The sequence below is a fragment of the Anas acuta genome, chromosome 5 (assembly GCF_963932015.1).
Source record: "Anas acuta chromosome 5, bAnaAcu1.1, whole genome shotgun sequence".
In the NCBI taxonomy this organism is placed as follows: domain Eukaryota; kingdom Metazoa; phylum Chordata; class Aves; order Anseriformes; family Anatidae; genus Anas; species Anas acuta.
Window position 1 is genome coordinate 24,653,939 of NC_088983.1, and position 11,111 is coordinate 24,665,049.

At 40.1% G+C, this 11,111-nt stretch overlaps 1 protein-coding gene across 4 annotated transcripts in view; it reads right to left on the reverse strand.

The window, feature by feature from the left end:
- Positions 1-9,535, reverse strand: part of MIA2 (MIA SH3 domain ER export factor 2) — a 33,594-nt gene extending 24,059 nt beyond the window's left edge. Inside the window, exons 1-7 of one of the 4 annotated variants that reach the window (XM_068683246.1) lie at positions 9,252-9,535; positions 7,953-8,086; positions 6,574-6,660; positions 5,084-6,248; positions 4,317-4,556; positions 4,078-4,178; positions 510-641 (exon numbers count right to left, since the gene is read on the reverse strand). In XM_068683246.1, the coding sequence (XP_068539347.1) occupies positions 510-641; positions 4,078-4,178; positions 4,317-4,556; positions 5,084-6,248; positions 6,574-6,660; positions 7,953-8,086; positions 9,252-9,366 (1,974 nt within the window). In that variant the 5' untranslated portion in view covers positions 9,367-9,535. Of the gene's footprint in view, positions 1-509; positions 642-1,530; positions 1,690-1,912; positions 2,067-4,077; positions 4,179-4,316; positions 4,557-5,083; positions 6,249-6,573; positions 6,661-7,952; positions 8,087-9,251 lie in introns of those variants that run through there. The other 3 variants (XM_068683245.1, XM_068683248.1, XM_068683247.1) reach the window with 3 other exon arrangements.
- Between the last annotated feature and the right edge of the window lie 1,576 nt (positions 9,536-11,111).

An 11,111-nucleotide genomic window follows, 5' to 3' on the forward strand; every position in this document is an offset into this window, starting at 1 on the left:
ACTACATTTCTCCAACACATCAGCTTAATTCTCACAAACTCACAGCAAAATCAGTTCAGTATTCCAGTAAACAGAATCAAGGCCACTGGCTGAAGTGTTTTAAAACACCTGCCTTGATGGGACTCCATCCAGATTGCTTTTGCTAAGTTACCTCGGGAAAACCTGAGTTGATCTAGCTATAGCCAGAACAGTCAGATCAGTACATACAGCAATATGTACATCCATCAAATCTCCACATCCCGTGGAAATAATTTAAGGACTGACTTTTAAAATCTGGGGTAGATATAAAAAGGGAAGGAAAGAGGAAGTCTTACTATTGTGAGTTTTATTTCATTTCCTCTACTGACAATGGCCACTCACTACACATCCAAACACTTCCCATCTTGACAAAACAGGCTACTTCCCAAATTTTCTCCTTTTTAGGGGGAATCCAAATTAAATCACATCAGATTTAAAGTTCTGAAGCATTAGATACCTTGAACAGTAACAATTTCAATTTGAACACTTACTGACTGATAACTTCTATACAGGAACAAGAAAATTGTAAAGGCTCCAACAACTGCAGCACAAAACACTAATTCCCAAGGAAAACCATACAGATCAGGACCAGGTCTCATCTCTTCTGGCAGCGAAGCCACAGCCTGAAAAATAAAATCAGAAGTTTTAACTAAGGAGATTAATTTAATATTTGACACTGAGTGATGCAGACATTATTGAGTGATGGAAATAGACATTAGAAGCAAATTAAATCAATACACAAGGCAGTAAGTACAGGCTTGTACTTTTTTTTTTTCAAAACTCCATGAAATTGGTTAACAGAAGCTTTTGATTTTTAATGTACACATTTAGTAAGTGAAGAAAAGATAGTAGAGATTAAACAAGATATGATGATGATGATGAAATAACGCTGAGTACTTCTCCTTCTGAACCTGCCAATTATGGTATTTCTTTCTTCAGACTGTCTACGTTTTAGTACTCAAACAGTCAATACCAGCCAGTATTTTATGATTTGCTGTCAGAAAAATTGTTTAGTAGGAAAATCTGCTCAACCAACATAATGGTAAAACGAACAGTCAACGAGTCAGTCGCTGTAAGCACTTACATCCACTCACGTTTTGTGTGTAAAGGGATATCGCTGTTTTCTCAAAGCAAACACATAACCTGCTTCAGGCAGGTGCCATTTACTACGTGCAGCGCGCGTTTAACAACTTAACAACGTGTTGCAGCCCCACGACGCCTCAGCCCCCGTTCCTCTCACAGATCGCTCAAACCACCGCTACCTCAGGACAACCGGGGGGCGCAGCAGGGGGTGCGGAAACCCGGGCGTGCTCTCGGCTCCCTTCCTGCTCGCCACCACCTCCGCCACCCAGGACGAACCGGGCAGCGCGACCCCAGCCGCCGCCAGCCCCCCCTGAGGCAGCCCGGGGCGACGCCGTACCGGGGGGCGCCTCCCTCCGGTCCCCGGTCCCCGCCGCTCCCCAGCGCCGAGGCAGCGGGCAGCAACCGGCCCTGAGGGGCTGCGGCACTCACCCTGCGCGCCCCCTCCAGGGCCGAGCGGCAGCAGCGCCGCGCCGCGTCCCGCAGCCCCAGCCACAGCCCGGCGGCCGCCACGTCCAGGGCGCCCCCGCGGCCGGCGGCCGCCATCTTGGCGCGGCGCGGGCCCACCAGCGGCTCGGCCCCCTTCCGGCTCGCCGCTTGGCAACCGGCCCCTACCACTGCCACGGGGCACGGGGGGGGGAGGAAAAAAAAGGAAGAAAGGGGAACGGGCGGGACAGAGCCGCGGGACGAACCACTGCGGAATGAAGGGGGGCGCTGCGGCTGGGCCGCGATGAGCGAGTCACGGGGGGGGGGGGGGGCTCAGCGCCCGGCCCCGGCGCCTCGTGAGAGGCCGGCCGCTGCTGGCCAGGCTTACCTCCGCTCCTTCCATTTGCCCCGTGTAACACCACAGCCTTACAAAAATAAAAACACCGGCGGCTGGGCCGCTTCCCTCGGCGGAGAGCTCGCCCCGGCCGCTGTCCCCGCTCCTGTGACACTGGCACCGCGGGGAGGGGCAACAGGTGGCTCGCTGACAGGCGGCGGCGCCCGCCCGCCGGGCCACACGGCACAGGGCTCCTGGCCGCCTCCTTCTCCATGAGTTTTTTTGGTTTTAATTACATTTTATCTTATTTTTTTTTCACATAAACTTACTACGAGTTATTTTTATACGTATGCTAAGTCTGTTTTCACAACGCAAGGTGAATGACTTGCATGTGAAACTACCACCACCAAACTGACAGGTAGAAGGTGGAAGTGCCTGTCCTGATCACATCAAAAACCACAAAAATGGGAGTCACCAAAGCAGCAAGCTGTCGATGAGCATTGAAATCCAGTCTGGTTCACTAGAAAGAAAGCAAAACCCTTCAGCTTTTTTTATCCTAGGCTGTGACTTGGCCAAAATCTATTAAAGTCTGCTTTTACCTGGAAATCGGGTAAAATTAGGCGTGGTTTTTAAACTTCAGTCACCCAACCCAAACAAAGTTAAAATCAAAGTGTCACCTTGATAAAGTTTACCATATATACCAGCTACCATGTATCTGATATTATCCTTCTGTCTAGAGGGGACAGTGCAACATTGTCTACCCTTTCTCACATTCCTTTGGCAACACTGTTTTTTGTGAAATTAACATCTGGTAAAGTCCCCTTCACTTTGTCCCTAGTGCTAAACTTAATCCCACTTCATTAATTAATTTGCTTTTGATTCCCCCCCAAGCCCACCCTCTCCAGTTTCACTCCAAATCATCTCCTCATCTAGAAGGCCTTAACTTTCATGACTTTTCATTCCATTAGCAGACAACAGAGCAGACCTGTACATATTTCTCACCTATTCCTTCCCAGACATTATTTCCCATAAGTTCTCTCCATGAGGTTTCCACTGAATTCCTTTCCCTGTATTTGCCTGGTATCAATCCTTCGGCTCCACCGTCCTCAAGCATCTCCCTTCACCTAAATCACAAGAGCCCAAGGCCATCATAACTCTCCCCTCCTCTTCCAAAGCTGTCTCTTCCAGAAACTCACCCCTTCCACCCCAGGCACCTCCAGCCTTGTTTACCATGCTTCACTTTTATCCTGTCACTAATTCCTGTCTCCTGCAGAAGTCCCCTCTCTGTTCCACCTCTTACCCATACCACAAGCTCCTCAGCTGAACACAGAAGAATGCCCTTTCCTCCTCCCCCCCCCCCCCCCCCCTTTTTTTTTTTTCCCTTCTTAGCAGAAATGTAGAAGTTAGGGCTGGGTTGGAGAGGCAAACTTGCCTTAGCTGAAAGTGGCAGCAAAGAGGCTAATTTTCAGGTGGAGAAGCAGATGAGGCAATTCTGAAAGGAGCTTTCTGCTCACCTAGCAGAGGACAGAGGCAGGTCATAGTGGAGAGAGGGCTAGACTAAAACTTCCTCTTTCCAGTTGTACCTTAACCAAGTAATAGGTTAATTAGGTTAACCTAATTGTGGAGGGTATATTTAGGCAACCTAAAGACTTTCATCTTAAAGAAAAAAATCTTATCCTTGTAATTGAAATTTTACATTTTGATATTTAAGACATCCCCATAACAATCATAATCCCATTTTATATTTTAAATATTTCCTTAAAGAAATATTTTAATGCGGTCATGGATGATGTGAATCTTTGGAAATCAAAGCTTTGAAATTATATTTTTAAAAGTGATGGAATTATTCTGTTTATTTTACTTATCCCAACCAAGCTTTCTAAGTCCATGCAAATCAGTCCTGTCATGAGAACTATTAACGAAACTCATGGTTCCCTAAAGCAAAAAAAAGTGGTGGGGAAGGGGCAAAAAAGGCTGAGTTCATCAGATTCTGAATTGCAAACAGCAGCAGATGAACAGCAGCTACCTTGACATTTTCTTTTTTCCAGCTCTCTTATTTAGTATCAGATATTCATAGAAACAAGGGGACTGCAGAGGTTTTATTAAAAATAAATTTTCTTTCCTTCTCTCCTCTGTCAGAAGTGCATTTCAGAACATGGCTAACAACTGGCTTAATTTTGCACCAATTTCCAAAATACTATCACATAAAGAACTCTTACCTTTTTGATAATACTTGTCATTGCTGAAAATACAGACTTTATCAACTCCTTAATCTCAAGAGCATCCAAGCACTGAAGAATCTGATATATCCAGCTTCCTTCTGGTTTGTTTATAAGGAAAACAAACAAACAAAAAAGATTTTATATTACAGTGGTCAGCTTAATACAATTCCAACTATTTTTTTTTTTTGAGATTTCAAATTTGTTTTCCTTCAAATTAGATTTTTTTTTTCACATACCATTACTTGGGATGTAGCTCTGAACTTGGAAAACATCATCTGAGAGAGGCTTTTCTCCATCAAGTGGTAAATCAGCTACTGAGCTAGGTATTTTTTCTTCAGAATTTATTGAAGGAATTACTATTCCATTTGAATGTTGATCACTGTTGCATTCACCGTCAACAGCTCCATTCATTACATATTTCTCCTTTGGCATTTCTTCTAGAAGTTTTCGTTTACTTCCTATTCCTGCAAATAATTCTGAAAGGACATAATGTTTATTTTTAGAGGATTCAACTGCCCATTCACAGTTTTTTTCCCCTCAAGACATTAACCTCCACTGAGATTTTGATCTTACATTTTTTAAACATTTTCTTCAACTTAAAACCAAACATCAGAGTGCTCTGTTAGATTAAAAATGTGCTGCAGATTTATAATTTAAGCAATGCTAGTTCAAATCATTGTCTCAGAGTGGAGTTTGGAGGACAGAGCTTTAAGCAAAACTGGTATTGCAGCGCAGTAAATAAATATTAAAGAAATAATATGCTCATTTTGACTTTTTTTTTCCTTCTAAACAGCAGCCTGGCTTTCTAGCTTGAGGGGTTTTAGAAAGCTAGCTGTAATGATATTTTTTTCTTTAAAAACTGTCTTCTATTTTGTGGGCTTCTGGGGTAAAATTTTTTCTGATACTTTCCAGAGTAAAACTTTTCAGATTCATCTTCTGTATTTTTGTATCTTGCACTGTCTGTTTTATAATTAATAGAGCAATTACAGATTTTCATACCAACCTGAATGGCCATAGTTGCTTTCTGACTCTTGATTTCTCATTTCAGCTTCAGTGTTTTTCAGCAGTTGCCTTTCCAATATCGGTTCTTGTTCTGAATCGTAAGGTTCAACTGGCTCTTTTTTTCCACCAATTAGTATATGAAAATATGATCCAATGCTACTTGAGGTGCTTTTGGTGTCACTAAGAGTATGCACACTTGCTGGTATCTCCCCAGCATTTGGCATGTTACTGTTTGAATCTATTATTTCTTTTGTATAAATTTTATCTTCATCTGTCACTGCTTTAACTGTCTCCTTTGATTCTTCGTCCATGTGTGATTCTTTCTGGTTTAAAGTCTGTATTTCTTCATTCTTACTTGCTTTATCTTCTGTTTCTCTGCTTTGCTGATCTTCAATAGCAATTGTTTCTTTCTCAGTATGCCCAAAATTTAGAACATTACTTAAACCCAAACTGAACCAATTTGATTGGTATTTCTGGCTTTCACTATTTTGTTCTTTTATCAATAACTCTGTGACTGCTGTTTCATGTTCATTATCGGGATGTCCATCCACACCAGAAACATCATGGCTCTCTGAATCATTTTTTTCTGATACAAGACCAACATCCTCTTTCTCTTTACCAAAATACAGGAAGTCCGTCAGTCCACCCTGAAACCAACCAGACGCTACAGGCTCTTGTTCCTCCTTATCGTTTGGCTCTTCTAACTCATTTTCAGCAGTTACTATTTTTCTGCCTCGGTAACTATTTTCTTCTAAAGATTCAGTAATTGCTTTTAAGTTCTCTTCATCATTTTTACTTCCTGTGGTAAACCATCCTGCAATATTGGAAACCATCCAACTAGACTGAGCTGGAATGGGTTTTAATGGGAGACTGTTTTGAATTTCTGGCTGCTCAGCATCTTCATTTCTATTCTCATTTTCAGTAACCAACTTTTTGCTTGCAGACTCCTCCTGACTCTGAGATTCCTTGGAATCATTTCCAAAAGCTGATTCAAGTCCTTCTTCATTTTGGTTGGAGTCTCTTATATGATTTAAGAGTTCATTTTCTTGCAGCTTTGATTCTGCATCAGATGCTGAATATTCACTTTCTTTGTTGGGGTCATGTAATGCACTGTCTTCATTTTCAAAAACATATTCATCTCCATCAAGACAAAGGAAATCAGTTTCCTAAAAGAACAATATTAACTTTTAAAATGCTCTAACGTATAATTTTCTACAGTGCTGTGTAACAAAGTAAAGCATCTTTACTCTCTTCCTCTGTGTGTATGTATAGTCTTACACAAAGTACTGTAAGTAATTATATTATTCCTAATGCTTCTATAACATTTATTAGATAAAAAGTTATCTTAGAGAACAATGAACACAAATGGTGCAGTAAGAAAGGAACTATGTTTTGAATTATCTGAAATAAAATATACGTTGAAACTTGAGCTGGGTATTAGATTTTCAATAGCTGTGAACTACGCTGGAGAATCTGGTGATGTTGATTTACCTTGGTGAGCACTTCAACTTCTTCTACAATTAAAACTTCTTCAACCTTCACAGCATCTTTCGGGAAATATCCAAAATCTTTTCCTTTCTGTAAGAAATATAAAAGGAGTGAGAGCACTTAAACGGTAGTGGTAAGTATATGACATGCTTGCATGTATGCTAGAAAAGTATGAACAAACAGTAAGTTTATAGGACTGTCCTCCACCCCTGTCATTTTTTTTGGTCAAAAAATGATTTATTTTTCCTTCACTAAAGTGTTCCATTTGCTACTTCAGAAAGCAAGAAGAATATTATTCCAGCTATTATTTTCTGTAGTCTTAACAGTCCCTAACTGAGCACAGTGTTATGTACACAGATGGTCTCTGCTAGCTCCTAACAGGATCAGATGCAAAATTTCCATTTACTCAAGTTAGAGAACAATAACACCTTAATAACTAATGACCCATAAAAAGTTACAAGGGAAGTACAATGTGAAATCCAGGTATGAGGCCAGGTGCTGCTGAAGAGAAAATGACAATGAAGACAACACTGCAGAACATAAATAGATGATAATGGCCAAAAGAATAATGCCAGCAAAAGTAAGAGTCAGTCCGACGATGAAACCAACCACTAGCTTTACAACAAAGCACTGCACATAGCCTTTAATGGGGGAATACATCTTGGACAGCAAGAAGGAATGAAGTACCTGCAAAGATGCTCTAAAATGCAGAAAGAATGACAGAATGCCACTGTTAAACAATAAATGTCACACATCATTTGGGAAAAACAAACAAAACAAAATAAAAACCACCATCATAACTGATGTATTCTGGTTTTGAAACATTTACACTGTTTTACCAGCAGTTGGATTTGGATTGGTACATCCACTGCCTTTTAGCTATACCATAACTTTAACTATAGCATAACTTCAGAGCTGTTCTAACTCCATTGTCAATTGTTCCAAACCATTAAATGTGTGTGGTAACTTCTCTGGGAACTTTCCTTGAGCACTGAACTGTGAAGTCATGTCCCAGTTCTGAATTGCCGATCAAGCAACTGTAAAATCTCCTTACCTGCAGACCTGTAGGTAGGTACCTGGCTCACTAGACCTGAAGGTTTTTAAGGGAACGAGATGTAATCATTCCAGCCAAATGATTAGATGAAGGAGTCAGAAAACTTGGATTCTGATCTTGATTTTGTTTCTCCATGAGTAATCTATGGCCAGATTTGATTTTCCCTTTTATAGAAAGATATCAACAATGACCCATCTCCCAAACACGATGTTGATCCACAACTGGTTAATGTTAAAAAAAGATGGAAGATCCCTAGAAGCAAGCAGACTGCTGTTACAATGCTATCTAAATTATTTATGCAGAAAGTCTATCAGATTTAAGTACTTACACTTCCTGTCCACAAATTTTCATTTTTCCTGGAAAGTTTGGAGTATACAATTATCTCCTCCCCTGTTTTGAAGGTAAGATACCGGCAATCAGGCCCCGTGTAGTCTGTAGTGGCTTGAACTCTGCTCATTGCCACTGGAATATGTCGGAAGAAAGAAACAAGTAAGTATTGTAGCCACTTTGTCTGAAGTTAGATATGTTATTGAAGAAGTGTGTTGTATAGATAAACATTATATAATTTATATACATATTTTTATATATATATACACATTTATAATTTTATATTTCAGAAACTGCAAGTTAAATCTAGCTGTAATTGCAGGGATTTTGTCTGCTATTTTGAATTTATTAATATTATGAATAAAATAGTTAAGCTCTAGTAACAGAAACCTAAACACATTGTCAGAAACAAAATTTACAATTCAATTTGAATGACTTTGCTTTCTAGTTGTCTCCACCTCTATCTCCTATCATAAAAATCATGGTTTATCTATCATAAAAACCTCTACTGATGTGCTCTGATCAGTTTGGTGCCCATTCCACGTGCTGCCCTAAGACAGATATCCCTGAGCACCCAGAACCTGGTGAAGTCAGAATGGCTCCACAGGAAATAAATCCAGGAGCATTCTGTAGAATTCTGAGCATTCTGTATGGAAATGTCTTTATTTATTCCTGTCCTCCCCCCCCCACCCCGGTGTCTCAGAGGCTGATCTGACAACTTCCTGCAGAGCTATTTAATCCCCAGGAACTCCATAACTAGTTACTGCTCTTCATGTTAAAGAAAAAGCTACATTACAGTATCTATAGAGAAGGATTACAAAACAAAACAAAACAAAACAAAAAAACATCAAACAGTTTGCTTAGAATAGAAAAAATACAGTATTGGAGACTAGGCTACGAACATACTGTAAACAAAAAATATGTTCTTTATTAGTATATAGACTACTGTGTACATTTAATTACCCTTGCACCTGTAAGGAATGAGTTAAAATACTTTAAAGTTGTTTTATGCTGAATTTTTGAGGAAACATGAGAAAAAATAGCTATTAAAGAGTTTTTTATTTTAACTGAACTTCAATCTTTAGATACTTGCACAACACGATCCCTTAAGTAGGTTTTTCAGGAATATTTTTTTTGTCATTTGAAAAATTTAAGTCTTTTTTCATAAACTTAGTATATAGACAACAAACATTTTCTATAGCTACTCATTTTCATTCAGTGCTTTGTTCCTAATCTCAACATCATGGTCTGTAATAGCTACATGTACATAAACTCCTTTAGAAAAAAGATTTTTACTTACTCTCACATTCCCGATCTCCACACTTCTTCCATTCTGAAAGTACCTTTGTACTCTGCAGACTTGTTATAAATGAAATTACTAGCAGCAAAATTCTCTGATCCAATATTCTTGACATTTTTGAGTAAATCTAGAACGCACTGAACCTGTGAAAACTTAATTCATTTGCAGAGTACAAGAATATTCTACATTATTTTTCTTAGCCTAACAAAAAAAAATTGCAACTGAAGTTATAATCCCATTTCCCTTCTCTCATCTGCCAAAGCAAAAGTACACTATGCTAACTCTGCTAATAATCTGCCAAGTCAGTTGTCCTGATTATATGCATGTGTTTAATAATTAACTTAGTTCTGATAGCTAGACTGATGTTTTGAATACAAACTAGTTTTAGCCACATAAGAATTTAGCCACCATCAGAGAGAATTTTTGCTGTCGAGTCTACAGAAGGCTCTGTTCAGGGAAATTCAATATCAATTCTAATATTTTTTTCTGGATTATGGGATTTTTAACATCTGATTTTAAGTTGAACTACCGTTTTTAAACATCATTTCCACATCATACAGCATAGAGCAATGCATCAAATCTAAGCAGATATGTCCTGCTTTATAAGAAATACCTTCTGTTTCTAAGCAACCTATTACCCAATGGAGTTATAAATAATTTTCTCAAATACGGGCTATGCTTTAAAGTGGTAGTTGTACAGGGAGTTATACACAGCTTATATAGATATGAAGTTACACTATAAATGCAATCCTACAGAATGATTTGCTTTACAAGTAAGCTTTGCTTCAAATGCTTCACAGCATTGCCCCAAACATCCTTGGTCGACTATGCACGATACATCTTAGGGCCTTCACCTTTAATTTCCAGCTCTCCGACATGGGGTAGCCTCTACCCTCTCCCTTCATGATAGCATCCCAAGAAACCATATTCCCTCCCAAGCTGATAATATCCGCAGTTATACGTGTATGCTTCCTAGCAATCCTGCCCCTCCTTCTGTCCTGAGCGTGACTCACACAGACTTTGCTTTGCTTTTTCTTTCCGTGAACCTAAGCTGTATCTTACTTGCAGCATAGTTCCCCTCTCTCCTGCTCCACAACCCAAACCCGCCAGACATGGATGCTCACTATCTATGAGCCAGCAAACAAATCGCCTACAGGGGGCTGGGAGAGAGGGCACAAAGTACGCTGCAGTCAGAGACGTGTTGACCAGCAATGTCCTGTAAACAAAGAAATCACAGTAGATGACGTCGTCCAACTGCAATCTAACACTTTGCCCCCTTCCTTTGCCGCATGACCTGATAGCCAGACAGGCCTCTCCTATGACCCAGCACACCAGCTGCCCCTGCTGTTAGGTAATCCACCAGAGAACTGCTGCACGCATCCACCAGGGCAAATGCATGATAGATCTGTACCCCAGCACTCTCCCCAGAATAGTTTTGATGGAGCCCCATCCCCAGTTATTTCTCTCCTCTTCTGCTGCTTAGAGTGCCTGAGAACCTTTCCTGGGGTCCTCCAAGTTTATCTGTAGGAGGTGAAGGGGAGGAAAAATAGAATGCCAGGCAGCTGAAACATCAGGGCGTTTCTTTGCATTTGTGAAAAGATGGACAAGTTTTTGGTTCCCAAAACTGTACAGATTAGGACAAACTAGTGAGAAGGAATATATAAAAAATTACACTGGGGAGTGGGAAGAACTACAGAAGAATTTTATATTAGAGGGATTGTCTATTACCAAGTGTTATACAAAAATAATAAAAAAAAAAAGGACAATTTTTATCCTGACAAGGTTATAAGTTAGTCAGAAGAGTCTTTCATAATGCTGAATACCGACTGTGGAACGTAAGGCAAAAACACAATCATGGTC